General features: G+C 43.0%; 1 protein-coding gene and 1 non-coding gene across 2 annotated transcripts in view; both read right to left on the bottom strand.

The window, feature by feature from the left end:
- The window catches only part of rnpepl1 (arginyl aminopeptidase like 1), a 56,652-nt gene extending 40,597 nt beyond the window's left edge, over positions 1 to 16,055 (bottom strand). The window contains exons 1-2 of the mRNA XM_080185756.1: positions 15,311 to 16,055; positions 4,663 to 4,803 (exon numbers count right to left, since the gene is read on the bottom strand). Coding sequence (XP_080041882.1) covers positions 4,663 to 4,803; positions 15,311 to 15,763 — 594 coding nt within the window. The 5' untranslated portion in view covers positions 15,764 to 16,055. The remainder of the gene's footprint in view (positions 1 to 4,662; positions 4,804 to 15,310) is intronic.
- On the bottom strand, positions 5,514 to 5,647 carry LOC145341625 (U4 spliceosomal RNA). The gene has a single exon (XR_013886395.1). It is a non-coding gene; the product is annotated as a U4 spliceosomal RNA (small nuclear RNA).
- Positions 16,056 to 22,048: the final 5,993 nt, after the last annotated feature.

The raw sequence follows: 22,048 nt of genomic DNA, 5'->3' as shown, positions 1-22,048 counted from the left end.
TTACATTTTTTTTTAAACTTTGGAGCCACACAAGTATTATTTGGATGATGGCTGGCAAACAAAAATTAAGACAAAAGTGGGGGTGGAGCGAGGGGGGAAATGGTGGTGGTGGTGGTTAGGAGTAAGGTTATGACGTGTATGACACATCATAAAGATGTTCGATTGCGTTGTGGAATTTTTCACGTGACTGTCAAATGGATGGACTGAAAATTCAATTATACTCTCAATAATGAGGGCATCCTGGACATTAATGTGTGCCACTGCTGGTACCTTGGTTGCTTCACATTGTGCTTTCTCCTCCTCGGGACCTTTTGAAAAGGCTCAGTGTTTGCACCTTGTTTGTACAAATTGAAGAATGCCTTCAGATCTGAAGCACACCTTCAGTACATTGATGCTCAAATGATGCATCTGGTGATCATATGGCCTTCAATGTTTTGCTGTTGAGCCTGTTTGGTTCCTCACAGGTGTCATGAGTCATGAATATCCCTCATCTCCAAGCAATTAGTCAGTAAAGTCTGTTTGAGGGGCAAGGAAATCTAGAAAGATGGGCTGCCACAGAAGAAAATCATTATGGCAACTGTCTAGGGATTTTGTGCACACTGGCATAAACATCTTTTTGTGGTTACACATCAGTATATTGATGGCATGGAAGCCTTCCGGTTGAGGAACACTGCTGGGTGATCTGGAAGAGCCTTAACGCCAAATGTATGCAGTCAGTTTTGTTCTGCATTTGTGGAAAGCCACCTAGACATGTAAATTCAAGTACCTGTGCACTCTGATTAGCACCATCAGTGGCAAAATTAACATAGTTTCCTGCCCTAGCAAACAAACTGCCAGTCACCTGCCTTATGCATTTGTGGGTTGCCGGCTGCTCCATATGTCTCCAGCTGAACTCTGGAAAGAGCCAAAGGTAAAGAGGTTGAGGACAGTACTGATTTCTTTAGCCTCTAGTAAAGCATAGCGACCACATCCATTTAGTATCTGTACGATATGCCATCACCTGATGAGACACCCTGAGCATCCAACTGGCATTCTGACATGTTAAAGAGCTTTATCGTCTGCTTGTATGCCCTGTGTTCAGCTATATTCTCCTGCAAGTGGCACCTCTTGGCTGTGGAACAGCAAATCTATCCAAAATAAAACTGCAGAAGATGCATGACAATTCCAGAAATGCAGGCGCCTTTAAGGATAAACCAGGTCATGTTTCAAAGTGAGTTGATAGTAAAACCTGTACCTAAGAGTTGGGTTTTTCCCCAGAAGGCGATTACTTCATGCCAAGGAGAGGATCCGGAAGGGAAGGGTGGAACTTAGTTTTTGTAACTGAACTATCGTATCACAATAAACAGTGTGAATCATCAGAATGTTTCCTGCTGCCTAATTTGGTAAATGGATATTCACCTATAAAGCAATGCACCCACGATAATCTGAATGATCACAGCTCCAAAGAGGACAGCAGATGTCAAACTTCCAAAGTTGCAAAATTAGCTTCCAAAGATGCAAACGTAACCATGCAGCACTAATGCTGTGAATAAAGCTTTTCATACATTCAGGAAGACAACAGTTGTGAGGTTATGTTATTTACTGGCATATTTCCTGAGCTTGTCTTCAATACTGGAGAATAGGGACAAGTAGAGAATATTGAAAAAGGTTAACTGGAGGGGCCGGATATATAATACAATGTTCCAAAACAAGTTCATCACTAAAGCAATATATTCCCTGTCCCGTTACTTGAAAATGTTTGCAAATTTTGCTATGGAAAACCTAGATAATAGTAGCATGCCATCATCCCACCTGTGAATATATGGGGTAACAATCTATGGACACTATCAATGAATCAGAACTATTTACAACATTAAATACAGCAAGATTTAAGCCATCCTATTCAAGACTAACTCTGCACAACCTCATCAGTGTCCTGCTTGACCCTAGCCTAAGCTTGAAATGCCATAACTTTTCACTATTAAGACTGCTTATAGAACATAGGACACAGAACACTACAGCACAAACAGGCCCTTCGGCCCACAAGTTGCGCCGATCACTTCTGTACCTACTAAGCCATAGACCTATCTATAACCTCCAATCCCATTAGATCCCATATACTCATCTAGAAGTCTTTTAAAAGACCCCAGCGAGTTCGCCTCTACCACCACCGATGGCAGCCGATTCCATTCACTCACCACCCTCTGAGTGAAAAACTTACCCCTAACACCTCCTCTGTACTTGCTTTCCTGCACCTTAAATCTGTGTCCTCTCGTAGCGACCATTTCAGCCTGGGGAAATAGCCTCTGAGAATCCACCCTATCTATTCCTCTCAACATCTTATAAACTTCTATCAGGTCGCCTCTCAACCTTCGTCTCTCCAGGGAGAAGAGTCCCAGCTCCCTCAACCTATCTTCATAAGGCATGCCTCCCAATTCAGGCAACATCCTTGTAAATCTCCTCTGCACCCTTTATCTAAGTCTTTTCAAAAATCCTGATTTACTATTTCCTCATTCCCAGGCCTGATTACTCCACTGTACTCAAGCTAGAACCTATAAAGATTTCAACTCACCCAAAAGTCCGTTGTCCAAATCTAATTTTGCACCAAGTTCTAGTTGTTGATTATACCCAATTCTGACAAACTATCGCATATCTCCATTGCTCAACTTTGAATTCAAGTTGTCACCCTTAGTCTTCCACAGTTTCACTCTTTCCATTCCTACGCAGCCACCTTCAGCCCAGTGTGCTATTGCATATCCTGTCCATTTTCCCTGCTTTGGACTTCATTTTGCTTCACCCTCCCTCTTGATCCCTGATGGGAGAATCCCAACACTTGAGAATTCTGTCCTTAAAACTCTCCACTTTGTTATCTCTCCTGATACCTCAAAACTTCTCTCTGTGACTGTACTTATCTGTTAATTCCACTGGGAAGGCAATGGCTTAGTGGCATTGGCATCGGAATAGAAATTCCAGAGCCCCAGGATCGAATCCATGATGACAGATAATGAAGTCTAAATTCAATAAAAATCTGGAATTAAAAGTCTTCTGTTGACCATGAAACCATTGATGATTATCATAAAAACTGACTTGGTTCACTAATTTCCTTCAGGAAAAGAAGTCTGCCATCCTTACCTGGTCTGGCCTCCATGTGACTCCAAATCTACAGTAAAATGGTTGACTCTTAAATGCCCTCTGAAATGGCCTAGTAAATGATTCAGCTGAAGGACAATTAAGGATGGGTAATAAACGCTGGCCCAGCCAGCGATGCCCACATCTCATTAACTAATAAAAAAATAAGATTTCTCAAGTTACCACTTGTCTGACATCTTCAAAATAGCTTTGGCTATTCTACTGTGCTAGTTGATATAATTATTGCCAGTTAAAATATTCTGCCAACAGCAGGGTTAAAGAAAACTGAAAAATATTCAAGCTCTTGCATGATATCAACATTGCCTTTCTAAAAAGTAGGAAAAATTAGTTTGCAACCTCAGAATAGCTTCAAACCTACCAAAGGGATCTTCAGAAGGTGGTGCTTGGCTGCCTTCTTAAACTACCTCCACTTCTTGAACTACTGCAATCCATTTGGTGTAGGTGCATGAGGGAGGGAGTTCCAGCATTTTGATCCAGTGACAATGAAGGAACCGCGATATATTTCCAAGTCAGGATGGTGAGCACAGAACTGAACACAATACCCCAGATGTAGTCTCACAAAGACACTGTATAACTGCAATAAAATTTCCCCACTTTTATATTCAATTCAGCTTGCAATAAATGCCAATTCACTTACTGCACCTGCATACTAACTTTTAGTGATGGACGTACCTGCTTCTGGACCAGAGTTCAACAATCTTATTGTAGTTAAAAAGTATATTGTTTTTCTATTCTTCCTGCTAAAATGGACAATCTACATTATTCCCCAGCTGCCAAACATTTGCCCATTTACTGAAGCTGTCTATATCCCTTTACCGACTCTCTGCTTTCTCTTGACAACTGACTTTCCTACCAATATTGGTGTTCATTTGTTCCCTTCATCCAAGTCATTGACGTACATTGTAAATAGTTGAGGATCTAGCACTGAATTCAATCAGTTACAGCTTGTCTATCTGAAAAATACTGTTTTCTGTTCACTAAGCAATCCTTTACCCATGCTAATACATTATATTACATCATGTGCTTTTATCTTGTGTGGTAACCTGTGAGGAAGCACCGAATCAAATGCAACAATATTAATGCAACTTCCTCAGTTTAGTAAACTGCGCTTTTGATAAACGTCAGTTCTGCTAACTGCACAGATTCTGTAGTCTGTCTACAAAACTTGCAATAAAAGTGACCAGACAGAACAGCTTCAGAACCAAAAAATAATTAACAGCAGTATTACCCGATCAATGTCCTTCATCCAGAAAAACGTTACAATCTACGGTACGGAGAAAAATAACAGCCTCTGCAGCTGGACCACTGCATATAGCATTGCAACATTCATAACCACCATATAATCTGAACCAAAGTGCTAGGATGCACCAGGGTTTAGACAGTAGAATTTTTCTCTTGACACAGTTGGAAACTATCAAATGGCAAACAAACTTACCTATTATAAACTTGAGTCCCTATAGCATTAACAGTGGTTTCACTCATACAAAACAGCATGTATTAACAATTAAAGTGATTTCAACAGCAGCTTCCTACCATAACTGTAGCGGAGTAAGTACTCTTGACAGCAGGTGTATCAAAGCAGGGAAAGAAGGATCTATTACACACCGAGTGACCGTGTGTAAAAAGGAATGGTTTGGAATTTCCACTTGTTAATTCTGGATCCAACCACCAAATCTGTGTGAAAAAGAAAACAAAACAGGGTGCTTTAAATTATTGGGTCTTTTTGGTCAGAATTGCTTGATTATGTAGGAAGAACAGTCTTAATCTTGGTTTTGATTTTTTAAATTCTCCTACAATCAAACTTCAGTTGGTGCTAGCCAGAGAGCTAGACTCGAAATCCATCATTTTATGTCAATGTTACTTCTGCTTTTGAAAGACGGTATGTTTCTCCTTGTGTTCTGCATCTTACAGTTTTTTCGCCCTTGAATTATCTATCATGTCATTAGTCAACCAACAGAAATATTTCAATTGATGCAGCAAACATACGTGTTGCTTTGGAAGACAACAGCAAAAACAGTTAAAAAATCCATGCAGCAATCGCAAAATGGTTTGGTCCTGTGGTCTCTTATCCAAAGTGACTTGTAACGGACTCACTCTTTACCTCGCTGTTAATGAGGACATAGACAAAACAACCAGCATGAAATGCTGATGCCTCTAATTAATAATTCATGTGACACTGGGGGTGCCACTTCAGCAGCAAACATGTAAATCTCAGCTATATAACAAGCTGTAGGGAACAACAGAGCTGAGAAAACCTATATATAGCAAATTGGCCCAATGGTAAACAGGAGTTTCTCTGATGGGTTAAAATCAGGTCAATAAATGTATTTACGACTAAAATTATAACTTTTTACAATGTAAACCATTTTCTAGCCTTAAAGTTTGTGTCAAGTCAAGTAACAGCAATTCTGACCATATTTCAAGTTGTCATAGCGGGTTATTGGGAAAACTTTCAATAAGCAATAATTTGCACCTTGGTTAAACCTCATTGGCTACGATACTGCCACTGCACATGAACAGTCATTAGCCTGAAACATTAAACCTCTCCACATGTAGTTTGCTGGGTATTTCAAGTATTTTCCACTTTTGTTTCAAATTTCCAGCATTTTCATATCTTATTTTTGTGATATTACTGAATGTGACTCATTAAGTTTTATAATATTTATTCAAACAATTTTACATCAACAATTTGCAAATGAGGAGTATCTTAATACAGTAAAACATTCCAACACAGGAGCAGACAAAACCCCATACAGAATCAAATAACAAAATATTAGGACAGGTGGCCAAAAGCTTGGTCAAAGAAGTAAGTTTTAAGGAATCATAAAATAGAATAGAATCCTTACAGTACAGGAAGAGGCCGTTTGGCCCATTGAGTTTAACCACATCCCACCTAGGCCCTATTTTCCTAACATCACATATTTACCCTGCTAATCCCTCTGACACTAGGGTCAATTTAGCATGGCCAATCAACCAGCACATCTTTGGACTGTGGGAAGAAACCGAAGCACCTGGACGAAACCCACACAGACAGTTACCCAAGGCTGGAATTGAACCTGGGTCCCTGGCACTGTGAGGTAGCAGTGCTAACCATTGTACCACCATGCCACCTCAGAATGTCTTAAAGGGAGAGACAGAGACATGGAAAGGTTTAGGAATATAGGCAGCTGAGGGCACAGGCATTGCTACCAATGGTGGTGAAACTAAAATCTGGCATGCCAAAATTGGAGGAGCACAGAGATCTCAGAGCGTTGTTGAGTTGGAGGAGATAATTGAAATTGGAAAGGATGAGGCAATGGAGGGATTTGAAAATGAAGGTGAATACTTTAAAATCAAGATATTGCCAGAAAGGAAGCCACTGTAGGTCTGTGAGCACAGGTGTGATTGGTGAATGGGCCTTGGTATGGGTTAGGATACGGACTGTTGATTTATGAACAAGCTCAAGTTTATCACGAGTCCAAAGGCAGGATTTAAGCCAAAAAAGCACTGGAATGCTTAAACTTAGCCATGAAAGGTCATGTTAATGGGCAGCCCACAATGAAAGAATTATCTGGAGACAACTTAATTAATAGGCTGAATAGCCATGTGCTCCAGATTTTCACATTAAAAACAGCTGACGGTCTCATACGATAACAGTCACCTTGTAAGTTAAGATTTGAAAACTACTCTGCAAAATAGTTGGTTTGTGATCTGGCAAAACCCAAATTTAGCTCAGTGGCTCCAGTAGTTTCTTTTCCTTTCAATGACCCCAATTGCTCTCTGGGTCATATCACCTTAGTCGGGAGTTTACATCCTAGGCACCAAAATGGCACTTACATTCTTTCCTTTCCAGAATTCTGTGACCAATCTTCCAAGAAGAGAAAGCTATTATCATTTGAGGTGAAGCTAAAGGCTTCATCTCAATGGTCAGGAAGCATCAGTGGGAGTGGTTAATAGGGCCACTAACAATACCATTAGGAAGGGCATTGAGCGTGAAGTGATTAGAGTATGTACCAAAGGCAATGTATTAACCACGAGGGACTTCAATCTTCATACAGACTGAACAATTCAAACTGGTAAAGTAGTGTGGCAGATGAGTTTGTGGAATATTTTAGTGACAATTTCCTCAAACAATAAATTCTGGAGCCAACTAGGAAAAAGCTACTTTAGGTCTAGCACAGGCAGGATTAATTAATAATTTCATCGTAAAGGTCCTTTTGGAAAAAAGTGATTATAACAATTGAATGCTATTTTGTGGTTGAAAGAGACATACTTGAGTCTAAAGCAAGAAACATAAACTTAAAGAAAGCCAATTATATATCACATCAATTTGAGGGAGAGATGCCACAGTTAATTGTGTAATCAGACCAGAAGTGTGACAGCAAGTAAACAGTAGGAAATATTTAAAGGAATGATTTAAAATTCGCAACAAAAATATGTTCCATTAAAAAATAAAACTTTAAAAAGAAAGGTTGATTTGTTGATTACAGTGGGAGTTAAGGATATATTAGAATAGAAACGAAGCTTTTAATCTTGAAAAGAACAGAAGTAAGCATAAGGAGCGGACAAAAGATAACAGAAAACAAAATCAACAAAAAGGGGGAAAAAGAATGAAAATAAATTAGCCAGGAATATAGAAACGGATTTTAAGAGTTGTTACCAGTACATAAGAAGTCTCACAACACCAGGTTAAAGTCCAACAGATTTATTTGGTAGCACATATTTGGTACCACATTTGGTAGTAATAAACCTGTTGGACTTCAACCCGGTGTTGTGAGACTTCTTAAAGTGTTTACCCCAGTCCAACACTGGCATCTCCACATCATGACCAGTATGTAAAGCAGAGATTTGCTGAAGCAAATATTGGTCCTTTAAAGGCAGAAACAAGAGAAATTGTGGACAATGAGGAAATAGGAGAGGGTCATCATAGTTGAAATCACAAATTAGATACCACAAGTAGAGGGTGACCAAGGGGTGAATAACAGTGAGGAACCTAAAGGCATTAATATGAGCAGGAGAAGGCTGGGATGAAAGCACTTTATCTAAATGCACGAAGCATTCGGAATAAAGTGGATGAGCTGATGGCGCAGATCGACACAAATGGATACGATCTGGTTGCCATTACAGAGACATGGCTGCAGGGTGACAGGGACTGGGAGCTGAATGTACAGGGCTATCAAGTGTTTAGGAAGGATAGGCAGGAGGTAAAAGGGGGGGGGCGTAGCTCTGCTGATTAAGGATAGCATCACGGTGGTAGCAAGGGATGATATTGGAGCAAAGGAGGAAAGGGTAGAATCGTTGTGGGTGGAGATTAGGAACAGCAAAGGGAGGAAGACGCTGGTGGGTGTCGTCTATAGGCCCCCGAATAATGATCTGGAGGTGGGGCGGGCTGTTAACGCGCAAATAAGTGCGGCATGCAGGAATGGGACGGCCGTAGTTATGGGGGATTTCAATCTGCATATTGATTGGTCGACCCACGTTGGACGTGGGGGGCTCGAGGAAGAGTTCTTGGAATGCTGCCGGGATAGTTTCCTCGAACAGTGTGTGTTGGAGCTGACGAGGGAGCGAGCTATCTTAGATCTGGTGCTATGTAATGAAGCGGGTAGAATTAGGGACCTTGTGGTGAAGGATCCTCTTGGGGAGAGTGATCATTGTATGGTGGAGTTTCTGGTGCAGATGGAGGAGGAGAAAGTGGGTTCCCGGACACGCGTCCTTTGTTTGAATAGAGGGGAATACGGTAGGATGAGAGAAGAATTGGCGAATGTGGACTGGGAGAGCGCGTTGGAGGGAGGGTCTGTTGAGGAGCAGTGGAGGATCTTTAAGGAGATCTTTCTTGGTGCTCAACGGAAATTTATTCCAATGGTCAAAAAGGACCGTAGGAGGAGAGGTAATAAGCCGTGGATAACGAAGGAGGTGAAGGAAAGTGTTAAACTAAAAGCGGAGGAATTTAGAGTAGCTAAGAGTAGTGGGCGAGAAGAGGATTGGGAGAGGTTTAAATGTCAACAAAGATTGACAAAGAAGTTGATAAGGAAGGGTAGGAGAAACTATGAAGCTGGGCTAGCGCTTAATATAAAAAAGGATAGCAAGAGTTTTTATAAATATATAAAAAGGAAGAGGCTGGCTAGGGTGAATGTTGGTCCTTTAGAGGATGAGAAAGGGGACCTAGTGGTAGGGGATGGGGATATGGCTAAGGTATTGAATAACTTTTTTGTTTCTGTCTTCACGGAGGAGGACGTGAATAATTTGCCGGGTGTTAGCGATGGAAAGGTGGTAGGACTGGAGGGTCTTAATGACATTACTGTTACTAGAAAGGCGGTGCTCGACAGACTGGAGGGGCTGATTGTGGACAAGTCCCCAGGACCGGATGGAATGCATCCGAGGGTTCTGAAAGAAATGGCGGAGGTGATAGTGGATGCCTTGGTGGTTATTTTCCAAACGTCGCTGGATTCCGGGGAAGTGCCGGATGATTGGAACGGCTAATGTTACGCCGTTGTTTAAGAAAGGTGCCAGGCAAAAGGCGGGGAATTATAGGCTGGTTAGTTTAACGTCTGTGGTAGGTAAAATGTTAGAATCTGTCATTAAGGAGGAAATTGCAAGGCATCTTGAAGGGAATTGCTTGATAGAGCAGACGCAGCACGGTTTCATTAAAGGGAAGTCGTGTCTGACAAATTTACTGGAGTTCTATGAGGATGTGTCTAGGGCGGTGGATAGAGGAGAGCCGGTGGATGTGGTCTTTCTAGATTTTCAGAAGGCGTTTGACAAAGTGCCTCACAAGAGGTTATTGCAGAAGGTCGAGGGACATGGAGTTGGGGGTAGGGTGTTAGCGTGGATAGAGGATTGGTTGTCAAATAGGAGGCAGAGAGTGGGGGTCAACGGGTGCTATTCGGATTGGCGGATGGTGACTAGTGGAGTGCACCAGGGGTCGGTGCTGGGGCCTCAGCTTTTTACCATTTATATAGATGATCTGGAGGAGGGAACCGAGTGTAGAGTGTCGAAATTTGCTGATGACACCAAGATTGGGGGAACGGCAAATTGTGCGGAGGGTGTGGAGAGTCTGCAGAAGGATCTAGATAGGCTGGGCAAATGGGCCAGGAAATGGAAAATGGAATTTAATGTTGGCAAGTGTGAAGTGGTCCACTTTGGTAGGAAGAATGGTAGGAAGGACTATTACTTACGGGGCGAAAAACTGCAGCAGGCGACGGTGCAGAGGGACCTCGGGGTCCTTGTGCATGAGTCGCAAAAACCCAGCTTGCAGGTGCAGCAGGTGGTCAGGAAGGCAAATGGGATGCTGGCCTTCATAGCGAAGGGGATTGAATATAAAAGTAGGGAGGTCTTGCTGCAGCTGTATAGGGCATTGGTGAGGCCGCAACTGGAGTACTGTGTGCATTTTTGGGCGCCGCACCTGCGCAAAGATATTTTGGCCTTGGAGGGAGTGCAGAGGAGGTTTACTAGGCTGATACCGGAGTTGAGGGGGTTGAGCTATGAGGAGAGGCTGAATAAACTGGGCTTGTACTCGTTAGAGTTTAGAAGAATGAGAGGAGATCTCATTGAGACGTATAAGATGATGAATGGGATGGATAGGATAGAGGTGGAAAGACTCTTCCCGCTCAAAAAAGACAATAGGACTAGGGGGCACAGCCTCAAGATAAAAGGGGGGCGGTTTAGAACGGAGTTGAGGAGGAACTTCTTCACTCAAAGGGTGGTGAATCTCTGGAATTCTCTGCCCGTTGAAGTGGTGGAGGCTGCCTCGCTAAATATTTTTAAGACGCGGGTTGATGGGTTTTTGATAGGAGAGGGGATTAAGGGTTATGGGGAGAGGGCGGGAAAGTGGAACTGAGCCACGACAGATCAGCCATGATCTTATTGAATGGCGGGGCAGGCTCGAAGGGCTGGATGGCCTACTCCTGCTCCTATTTCTTATGTTCTTATGTTCTTATGAGCAGAGAAAAAATGTTAAAGAAACTTAAGGGACTAAAATACTACAGAACCCCAAGGCCTGGTGGCTACAGAACTCTGAAAGAGATAGCTGAAGACATATAGTAGATCCACTGGCTGTATTTTCCAAAATTCTCTGGATTGCAGAATGGTCCCAACAGATTAGAAGTTAGCAAACGTAACAGGGTTACTCAAGAAAGGAGAAAGAGAGAAAATAGGGAACTACAGGCCACTTGACCTGACATCAATCATACAAAAACCGCTGAGATCTATTATTAGGGTAATCTTAAGAATGCACCTTAAAAATCATAATTCCATTGAACAAAGTGAAGATAGTTTTGCGAAAGGGAAATTGTGTTTGATAAATTCATTAAACGATTTTTGAGCATGTAATGAGTAAAGTAGATAAAATGGAGCCAGGTGTCGTATAATTGGATATCCAAAAGGCATTTGATTTGGTGTCATATGAAAGGTCAATATGCAAGTCAAAGTTCATGGAATTGGGGGGTACATTAGCATAGATGCAAGTTTGGTTAGTAGTCAGGAAGAAGAGTAAAGTTAAATGAGGCATTTTCAAGGTGGCATACTGTAACTAGTGGCGTGTCACAAGGATCAATGCTAGTAAGGATGATTGTCTTCCATGAGCCCAAAGATCCTGATGAGACCAGTTTGGGGTGCATGTTATCAGTTCAGGTCATGGTGCATTCTTTTTGCCACAATCATTTTTCATTTTGTCATTGCTGGGTTTCAAAATGCTGAAATCCTTCCCATAGACTCTGCCACCATCAGGTTTGATCAGTGGTCTCCCAGGAAATAACGTCACTGTTCGTTTCTTCATGTTGGCTTTTAGCACATCCTTGAATTGCTTCTTCTGTCCTCCTCTGAGAGTGTCTGCCCTGATAGAGGGAGAAGGCAACCTGCTTTTTGGAGCTTGGTACTGACATCCAAACTATAGGTCCAACCCAATGAAGCCGATGGCAGTTGATGATAACATCGATGCATATGGTGCCTCCTTGTGAAAGGAGGCTGATGTCAGTGTGTCTGTCCTCACATTTAACGTGCAGCTCTCAGTCATGTCCTTGTAAAGGCTAACATATCGATGTGATTGTCCACAGTAAGCTTATGGATGGCAAGGCCTTTATTAGCAAGAATGCTGCATCACCTCCGATAGTCCAGTCTTTTAGGTGGGACAAGATATTCCAAGAGATGGCGATGGAGGCTTCTGAGACATTGGCTGAAAGGTAGGATATGTGAATGTGACCATATCAGTCTGGCACTTGACTAATCTATGGGACAGCTCTGAAATTTGGCACAAAATCCCAGAAGTTAATGAGAAGGACTTTGCAGGTTTGACTGGGCAGGATATACCACAAAGGAAGCCAAGCCAAAGAGCTGAGTTCGGTGGTCAGTAATTGATGGTGCTGACCATAATATAAATTTGTGTTGGATTGGAAGGAATGTCAATGGGGTATCCTGATATATGTGGAGAAAATTAGGCAGCATGGCAAGTTATGCCCTGAGTAACTGGCCACTGGTGTTCTAAAAATAGGTTGCCTGCCCACCAGATTCCAGACATATAGAAGAATGAGTGTAACTGTGTTTGGAAAATTCTTAACAAAATATTTAACTTGCATAACCAACCAACCATTCTCTCCCCCCTCCACACCCTCTCCCCTTCTCCATTCCCCCACTCATCCCCCCCCAATCTCCCCTCCAGTCCACTACCCCCCCCCCCCCCCCCCCCCACCCCGCCCAACACAGTTCACAGAAGTGAGAAAAGGAAAATCAAAACAACAGAGTAACAGTTGGGAGAGTGGAAATATTCATGACTTGAAAAGGTTATAAAATTGCTATATTCACTGAGGTTTTTTAAAAATGCACACTGATTGTACTTTAATGTGAATTATTAGCTCATTATGCAAGTTCATTTCAATCAGGGAAATGTAGTCAGAGTTTGCAAATTAATAAGTTATCCAGGTGCAGGTCTTTAAAAGTTTAGTGACAAGTTGAGAAGATTGTTAAATCTCTGGAATGCTAAATTCTTAAAATTGAGTACAGAATATAATAATGTTAATGCTAAAATTAAACAAAGCCATAGTCTCATCTCTTTGCCAAGTTTTGAGCACTGCACTTTAGAGAAGATGTCAAGGCTTCGGACACAGTACAAAACGGGTTTACTATGATGATATCAAGACTGTGAAAATAAAGAATCTAAAAGGCTCTTTTCACCAGAATAGCAAAGGTTAAGAGAATATTTGACAGTGATATTCAATAATAAAAGAAGCTTGACAAAGTAAGTGAAGAAGAGGAATATTTAAAATCCAGGAGACAGTGACTGGAGGTCATGAATACAAGATCATTGCAGAAAGACCAAAAAAAGTTGCAAGTTGCTTTACACATAGGATGTGAAAAGCCAAAAACAGCAGTCAGTCAGCATTGAAAGGAGAATCCATAAAACTTTTAAAATGGAAGTAGATAACTGAAAAATAAAATTTTAATAGTTTGAGAAATGTGGTTAACTTTTTCAGACAGCTGGCAGATAGTTATGATAAAATTTTGCATTTGGTTTTGCACTTGCTGTTATACATCCATTTAGTATATCAACTACCATATGCACAGATATCAATTCACCGAACTTTTATCTCATTCAATGACAATTGGGACAAATGAAATCTCAGTGGTTCTTGTGCGCTGATTCCCAGTACAGAGTTCCTTCATAATGTAAGTTATAGATTTTATATGATAAAGGTCAATGGCAAAGTCAAATTTGTAATAGCTGGGGCAGGAGACAATTCCCTTATTCTATCATGATGGACCATGGAACTTCAGACTCACTACAAAACTAAAAACCGAGGTTTCCTAAACTGCCAAGTCAGTCAACTAAAGTTGGGAGGCAGGTGGTTAGCACTGCTGCCTCACAGCAGCAAGGACCCAGGTTTGATCCCTGGCTTGGGTGACTGTCTGTGTGGAGTTTGCATGTTCTCCCCGTGTCTGTTTCCTCCGGATGCTCCGGTTTCTTCCCACAGTCTGGAAGACGTGCAGGTTCGGTGCATTGGCTATGCTAAATTCTCACTCGGTGTAACCGAGCAGGCACTGGAGTGTGGCAACCAGGGGGATTTTCACAGAAACTTCATTGCAGCATTAATGTAAGCCTACTTGTGACACTAATAAATAAACTGTTAAACTTTCAAAAAACTTTAAACTTCAAGTGACGAGAAATGAAAAACAGAAAAGGGCTGGCAGTGATGAGAGAAGAGAATCTGGTTTAGGACATGCATCAGTAGCATCTGCAGACTGAGGTAGAGCAGGGTCCATGGAGATTTTAGCACTTGAAGTTTAGAGTTTATCAGTGTCACAAGTTGGCTTACTTTAACACTGCAATGAAGTTACTGTGCAAATCCCCTAACTGCCACACTACGGCACCTGTTCAGGTACACTGAGGGAGAATTTAGCATGGCCAATGCACCTGACCTGCATGTCTTTTGGACTGGGAGGGTGGAAACCCACACAGACACAGGGAGGATGTGTATACTCCGCAAAGTGCAAACTGGTGAGCTAGAGAAATAAAGTGAGTCAAATGCACACTCTGATTTAAAAACAGAGAGAAAACATTATGGACAAAACATGAATGCATTCATCCTGCTGTGTGATCTGCTCACGAAGTGGAGATGCCGGCGTTGGACTGGGGTAACATAGTAAGAAGTCTCACAACACCAGGTTAATATAATTAATTGATTGATAGCCAAATTCCACACATGAGGATGGCCTCAACCGAGATCTTGGGTTCATGTCATACTATCTGTAGCCCCCATGACTTGCCTGGACTTGCAAAATCTCACTAACTCTCCTGTCTGGAGACAATACACATCTCTTTAACCTGTGCTTAATGCTCTCTCCACTCACACTGTTTGCACCTTTTAAGATTTGATTAGCTGTGAAGACTCGCATTCCAATCATTAGACTGTAAACTGAGTTTGAGTCTTTATATGCCCTGTTTGTGAACAGAAGTCCCATTCACCCAGCGGGCTCCGAAAGTTAGTGGCGTTTCCTACTAAATAAACCTAAATAAAATAGACTTTAAGCTGGTGTTGTGAGACTTCTCTGATCACCACAGGGTTAAACCCTGCACCACCCATTGTGGAGAAACACGAATGATGAGTGCTCCCATTCCCTTCTGCTGGAGGAGACAGTCAAGTCAGTCTGACACAGTGAGTTTGGGCGGAAGTTTTGGCGCTGGCAGTTTAAACCTCCACCTGGGGGAACTTACCGCCGGCCCCTCGGCTGTAGTGTACCTGATGATGATCTGGAAGTTGCTGTGGGGCTTGATGGCAGCCGGGAGGTTGATGACCAGCGAGGAGCCGTAGTCGGTGAAGGGGTCGAGGCGGTGGGCGAGGGGCCAGCTGTTCTCGCCCGAGCCGCACCGGCACTTGGCGCTGACGGAGCGCAGCAGCAGCGACGGGTGCGAGTCCAGCACCAGGCTGGGGGTGTCGGCTTGCAGGCACACCAGGTCCAGCACCTCCAGCGCCTGGATCTGCCGGCTCGGGAAGTCGATGTCCAGCTCCAGGTGGAAGTGCTGGAGGTGGAAGCGCTGGAAGTTGGAGGCGGAGGCGACGTCGACCGGGCCGTCCCGCGACGAACTCCAACCCTCACTCTTGTGACCCGAGCCCGTCACAACTTTGCGGCAGCAGCAGAAAGTTGGCCGCTCGAAGGCGGCAGCCATGGTCCAGCCAGAGAAACACAAACAACAGGGAGGAGGAGGAGGAGGGGAGCACAGGGAGAGAGAGAGAGAGAGAGGTGGGGGGGGAAGAGATTAAAATATAATAAATCGCCCCGAGCCCGGATAAAATGGCGGCGCTCGACTCGAGGCGACTACGTGAAATCCATCAGCTTCCCCCCGGGGTCGCGGAGACAACAACAAAATGTTTCTTTTAAAAAAAAAGAGAGCTGGACAAGGAGAGAGGCAGCTCTGGACGGAAAGCCCGAGATCCCCGGCAAAAACAGGAAGTAAAGGCTCGGGGCTCAGCGGCTGCAGCCGGCAGGGCAACAACTGGAGGGCGCTAGAGAGGGAGGGTAGGAGGGAACTGGCAGCCGGGGCGGGGGGGCCGCCCCTGTCCGGGTGGCCCCAAGGGGTGGAGGCCAGGCCCCACCCCCCCCCCCCCCCCCCCCCAACCCCCACCCCCCCGGAGCCCAGCGGTCCGTGGGGTGAAAGCCAGCCCCCTCCCACATCCTGATAGCCCCAGGGGAGGGGGTGGCCCACCACCCCCTTGGCCTCCACACTGATGGCTCATCCTCCTCAGGTGGACTCTGAATTTATACCTGGGAGGCTGGCATTGTCAGCCAGACTGCTGGCAGAGGCAGAACTGAAAGGATCCACCCCAGCTCTTGACAAGTGGTCATCCAGACTCTCAACATCAGCTCTGTTGCCTCCCCACGGATGCTGTCAGACGTGCTGAGATTTTCTGGGGTTTTTTGTTTGAGAGTCCAGCATCTTTGGTATTTTGTCTTTGTTTTATTACAGAACTGGAAAGTTGTTGGATCTGTTTCTCTCCGGGGGGGGGGGGGGGGGGGGGCGGCATGAACATGTTTTCAAGGCTCTGATCAGTGGCAGTTGCCTCCAGATGCTCCAGTTTTCTCCTAGTCTGAAAGATGTGCTGGTTAGGTACATTGACTATGCTAAATTCTCCCTGAACAGGCGCCAAATTGTGGTGACTAGGGGATTTTCACAGCAGCTTCATTGCAGTGGTAATAATGTAAGCTGTGACATTACTAAATAAGCTTTACATTTTAGTTACAGGTGTTTTTCTTCAGTCTTTGCCCTGGTCAAAGAAATTGGAAGCTCTGGACTGCAGCTTTTCAGGAAACTTTGTGTTGCTTCAAAGACATTTTTAGGGTGTGCCAGGCCATTGGAGTGGAAGTGGTTAGGTCATGGTGATGAAAAAGACGAGGGGGGATCGAAAATCAGCTTGGGACTGAACATGATGCCAAGGTTGTGAACAGTCTAGTTTTGCAAGAGATTGGGGCCATGGATGGACATGGATTTGGCATTGAAGGGCCTGAGTTTGTGCTCTCGGGGGCTGAATATGATGGCTTCTGTCTCTACAGTATTTAACTAGTGGAAGCTGTAGCTGTATCAAGCAAGCATTAAGATGACTGAAGTGAAAAGTTGCATTGAGGCAGAGCATACACCTGCCAACCAATCCTATGCTTGCATTGATGTTGTCAAGGGGCAGCATGGAGGCAGCACAGCCATTATTGGTCTTGGTGAACTCCAAAATTGAGAGGTTAGGGTGGATAGAGAAGCCATTGATAGAAATGCTGTGATTCCTATCAGATTTCTAAGTGTGGAACCAAACAAAGAAAGACCCAGCAAACTGGACAGTCAAGGAGAAGTGATGGGTATGTATGATATAATTGACCATGTTGAAGGTAGCAGTGTTTCTAAAAAGGATGGAGAGTGATAATGACAATATAAAATTTGTGACTTTATTACTTCTAGATTTGAGTCTAATGATACAGCTAACATGTTCTACTCTCTTTAAACTTGAGGTCATCCAAAATTCTGCTGCCTATATCTTAACTCACACCAAATCCATTCACCAATCATCCCTGAGCTCATTAGATCGTAAGATATAAAAGCAGAATTAGGCCATTTAGCCTGTCGAATCTGCTCCGCCATTCAATCATGGCTGATAAATTTCTCCACCCCATTCTCCTGCTTTTTCTCTGTAACCCTTGAACCTTTACCAATCAAGAACCTACCTCTGCCTTGAATGCACTCTGGCCTGGGCTCCATAGCCTTCTGTGGTAATAAATGCCATAGATTCACCACCCTCTGGCTGAAGAAATTCCTTCTCAGTCCCTTTGAAGCTTTTCCCTCAGGCCCTAGTTACTCCTAATGAAAACATTTTACACAAGGCCACTCTGCAGGCCTTTTATTATTCTGTAAGTTTCAATGAGATTCCTTCTACGCGCTGTTAAGTACAGAGTCCTCAGATGCTCCTCATTTGTCAAGCTGGTCGTTCCTGGGATCTGCTTTGGTTCCTGGTTAAGCAACGCCTTCATTTCTCATCCTTGTTTTTAAATCCATCGATGGCCTCATCCTTCTCTATCTTTGTAATCTACTCCATGCATTTTCCCCAGAATGCTGAACTCCTTTCATTCTAGTCTTGCCCGTATCCAATTTTAATCACTCTGCCATTGTTGGCTATGCTTTCAACTGTCTAGACCCGAAGCTCTGGAATTTATTCACTATGCTTTTCTTCCTTTAAGACTCTCAATCTACTTTTGGCCATTTGCCCACAACTCCTTAGTGCAGTGTCTTATTTTGTTTTATAATTTCCATGTAAAATGCCTTGGGATGTTTTATTATAATAAATGCATTATGTAAATATCAACTGTGTAAAACTGAATTGAAGATTTGTTTAATGGCCTGAACTAGAATTTGTGGCACAAAACTACTCTTAATTTAACATTAAGACAATCTCATTCAAGGCTAAAACAAAAGCTGTTGTAGGAAATGTAAACTGATGCTGTAGAGAATACTCTTGTGAGTTTAAGGTTAAGGCACCTTATTGAGGCCAACAAAAGGCATTCTATTCTGCACTTTGAGACATGGACAACACCGGCAAACCATCCAAACTAACTCTTAGGATATTAAAAGTTAATCACATAATATGAAACCAGAGCTATATGTAAGCAAGACCAGGTAGACGCGGTAGGTTCTTCTCTCAAGGATATTAATGAAATTATAACTTTCATCACCTTGTCTAGTGATGCTGGCCCACAATATTGCATATTTATCTAATTCCACTTACGGTGGTGGGGGAGGGATTTGAATGAATGACCACTCATCTAAAACCCTAACCATTTGCTCAGATGGTCTCATGTTCTATAAATTACCATACTTGGAAGTTATGGAAAATGTCAGCGAGTGTTAGTTTGAAGTGGATGGCTCCATTTCTTGGGATTAATATTTCAAAGCACAATAATTAACACATTTTTCAAAATAATGAAAAATTGAGAACAATGAATGACAATCTGTTTCCATTGTTTTCCTAATTTCTCACAAAGACAGACACAGTAAGAAGTCTCATAACACCAGGTTAAAATCCAACAGGTTTGTTTGGTATTCTGAGCTTTTGGAGCACTATTCTGCTGCTCCTTCACCACTCATCTGCTGAAGGGACAGCACTCCGAAAGCTTGTGATACCAAACAAACCTGTTGGACTTCTTACTGTACCCAGCTTAGTTGAATGCTGGCATCTGCACTTCATGGCTCTCAAAGACATTACACAAATGGGATTGGGGGTGGTATGGTGGTGGGAGATGGAAGTTTATCAGGCCTATGGATGAAGCCTTGGAGGGAGGGAAGAGAGCTAAATCAGGGAGAAATGTGTTGCGCAAGTTACTTGACATGTAAGCCCCATACTGTGTCAGAACTTCAGCTACTTAGAAGTGATAGGACATTGGGAGGTCAGATAGGCATGATAATAGGATGCAATATGACTAGTTAATAGGGAAAATGGTGTAACCGTAGGCAGAGGCTTGTGCACAAGTAGCTCCTAAGATTGCTCTCACTGTGCATAGGATGTTGAAATAGCTGCTGGTTTGCTTGGCATTTTCTTGCAGCCATTTTGTTTCAGTCTCGTTTATGCTTTCAGCTCAGCAGCAAACTTACACTCCAGCTGCCGTGAAGGCTGTCAGCATGCTAATAGGCTCTCCCTCCTCCTTAACCCACTGGTATCCATCTTGGTCATCTTCTGAAAAATTGACTGACAAGGCACACTGGTCTGACAGCTGGGTTATGCACCTGAAAATGGTCCTAATGACCTAAAATAGTCTATGCTAATTATGGTAGTTTCCTAGGTATCTGGCATGTAACTTCAGAACATGTAACTAATTTGATGCAGCTGTGGGCAGCAAATTATGAGACACCAGCAATCTCCCATGCACCTCTAGAAAGAACAAGGGACATAAAAGTTCAGGGCCACTGTCATCTTCAGAGCACTGGCATCCTATGTCATGAAGCCAAAAACTGCAGATATGATCATGGATATCCCATTTTCCATCCCACTTCCCTTCCCTCACTCTAACCTACTTCTGCTTTCAAATACTCACAAACTGCCATTTGTGCCCTTGCTGTTTTTTCCTCATACTGCTGCCACATATGCTGAGGTGGTGTAGTCCAAAACTGTATGGGGCAATCTTTAGTCTGCCCTGGTGAGAGGCAGCAGTCTTCCACCAGCCATATTGCAACCACAGAGGTATCTCCACTTGGTTACTAAGCCCTATGGTACATAGCAGATTGAAAGGTGGAAATTGTGGGGCAATGGTGATTATAGGATATTACCTTCAGGGAATTGGAGACTTAGTAGTTACTCAGGGACAATCCATTAGGGACTGAAGAATACTAGGTACCTCCTCCTCACTTTCCAGGATGGCCTCTAGTGCCTGGTGGCAAGAACTGTGGGGAGCACAGTAAACCACCACAAGCTTGGACAGCTACTCTAGTGAGTACAGGAGAGCCACACACAAGCATTCTAATCAGTGGAACCATGGCTCAGAGCATTAGTGATTTGCTCCATGATGTCACTTTTGCCTGCACAGTTCTTGTTACAGGCATGTTGTCCCCACGTGTTTGGGTGCCAGTGGGTAGTGAAGACCCAAATATTTCGAGAGTATTCCTTGTCACCAATCGGTCAACCTGTAATTCATTGGGTTAAACCAAAGATGGGGGGTGTGGAGAAAAGCAGTTGACTGTCTCGCGATTCAGGCATTGTAGCTACAGCCAGGATTGTGAACATTCAGTAATGTGTGGCCACACACCAACTACATGATAATGGTTTGCTAGCACTTGTGGTTCCTGTACATACGTATGTGTGTGTGTAAGGCCTGCAGATCAATGTGCATACAGTTGATGGCTCCCTGTACTAATTGGAATCTTGCTAGTTTGCCAAAGCTAGACACTCTTTCCACCTCCTGCTTCATCCTTATAAGAGACTATGATATCTTTCTCTTAGCTTATATAGCCCCAGTTACCTCCAGAATGAAATGATAATTGGCAAACGAGGAAATTTTGGCTATGTCACCTGCTGCTACCTTGAAGGATCCCTGCTCCTTATTCTGCACAGCGTCCTCTCCCTACAGCATGTATTGCATGTCTCTACTGAGTTGCAAATCAAGAAGATCAGCAAATATTGCCCTTATAATGCTACCATGCTTCTGTTGACAGGCTTTCAACTTATCTTCCTGATAAAGCTGCAACATGGACTTCAAAATTCCCTAAGTCATACCCAAAAGCAAACCACAATACTTCCACATACTTCGTATAAGCAAAGTGAGTCAAAAGCAATTCACCTGCTAGTTGGATGGGGTGCTTTAAATAACAGAAGTGGAGAAGTGGGATCATTTCCCAAGCAGTCAGCTGAAAATAAGACAGGATATTAACTTGACCTGTGCAGTACAAATTTGCAAAACATGTGCCAAATCAGCATGAGATCATTTGATGTCACAATCCTTCCATTTCTGCTTCCAGCACAAGCACACCCTACCCAAGCAAGTGACCTGTCAGAGTGTGTTGTGCAGACCATAGCCTAAGTGGATCCTGGCCAACATTTTGCAGCTTGAGGTTTAATATGACAGAACTCAATTTCACGACCACAATCTGTTAAAAATTTAATATACAAAAAATCTGCCCCAGCTCTAAGTAATTTTTGGGAAATAACTTTTTTAAAAGATGTAGCAGCAAGTTGATTACATAAGACCATCAATGAGAACAATTACGAAGTTCAACCGACACAGGCAAGACTGCAGAGAAACAAATAGTGCACAAGTTTTTTATGTGGGAATTGAATTGTATTTAAATATTTATGACTTAATCAGTGTAATTTAACATTTTCCCTTCTAACTGGAAATACATATGATTTGTACCAATATAGTACAGAAAAGAAATTAAACTCCTGCACTCAATTCAGTCCAAAATATTACAAGTGGCTGAATAAAAATT

This window comes from Carcharhinus amblyrhynchos, chromosome 3 (assembly GCF_965287045.1).
Source record: "Carcharhinus amblyrhynchos chromosome 3, sCarAmb.v2.hapA, whole genome shotgun sequence".
Classification (NCBI taxonomy): Eukaryota; Metazoa; Chordata; class Chondrichthyes; order Carcharhiniformes; family Carcharhinidae; genus Carcharhinus; species Carcharhinus amblyrhynchos.
Note: the sequence above shows the minus strand (reverse complement) of the source record. Positions and strands in the feature narration are given on the sequence as shown.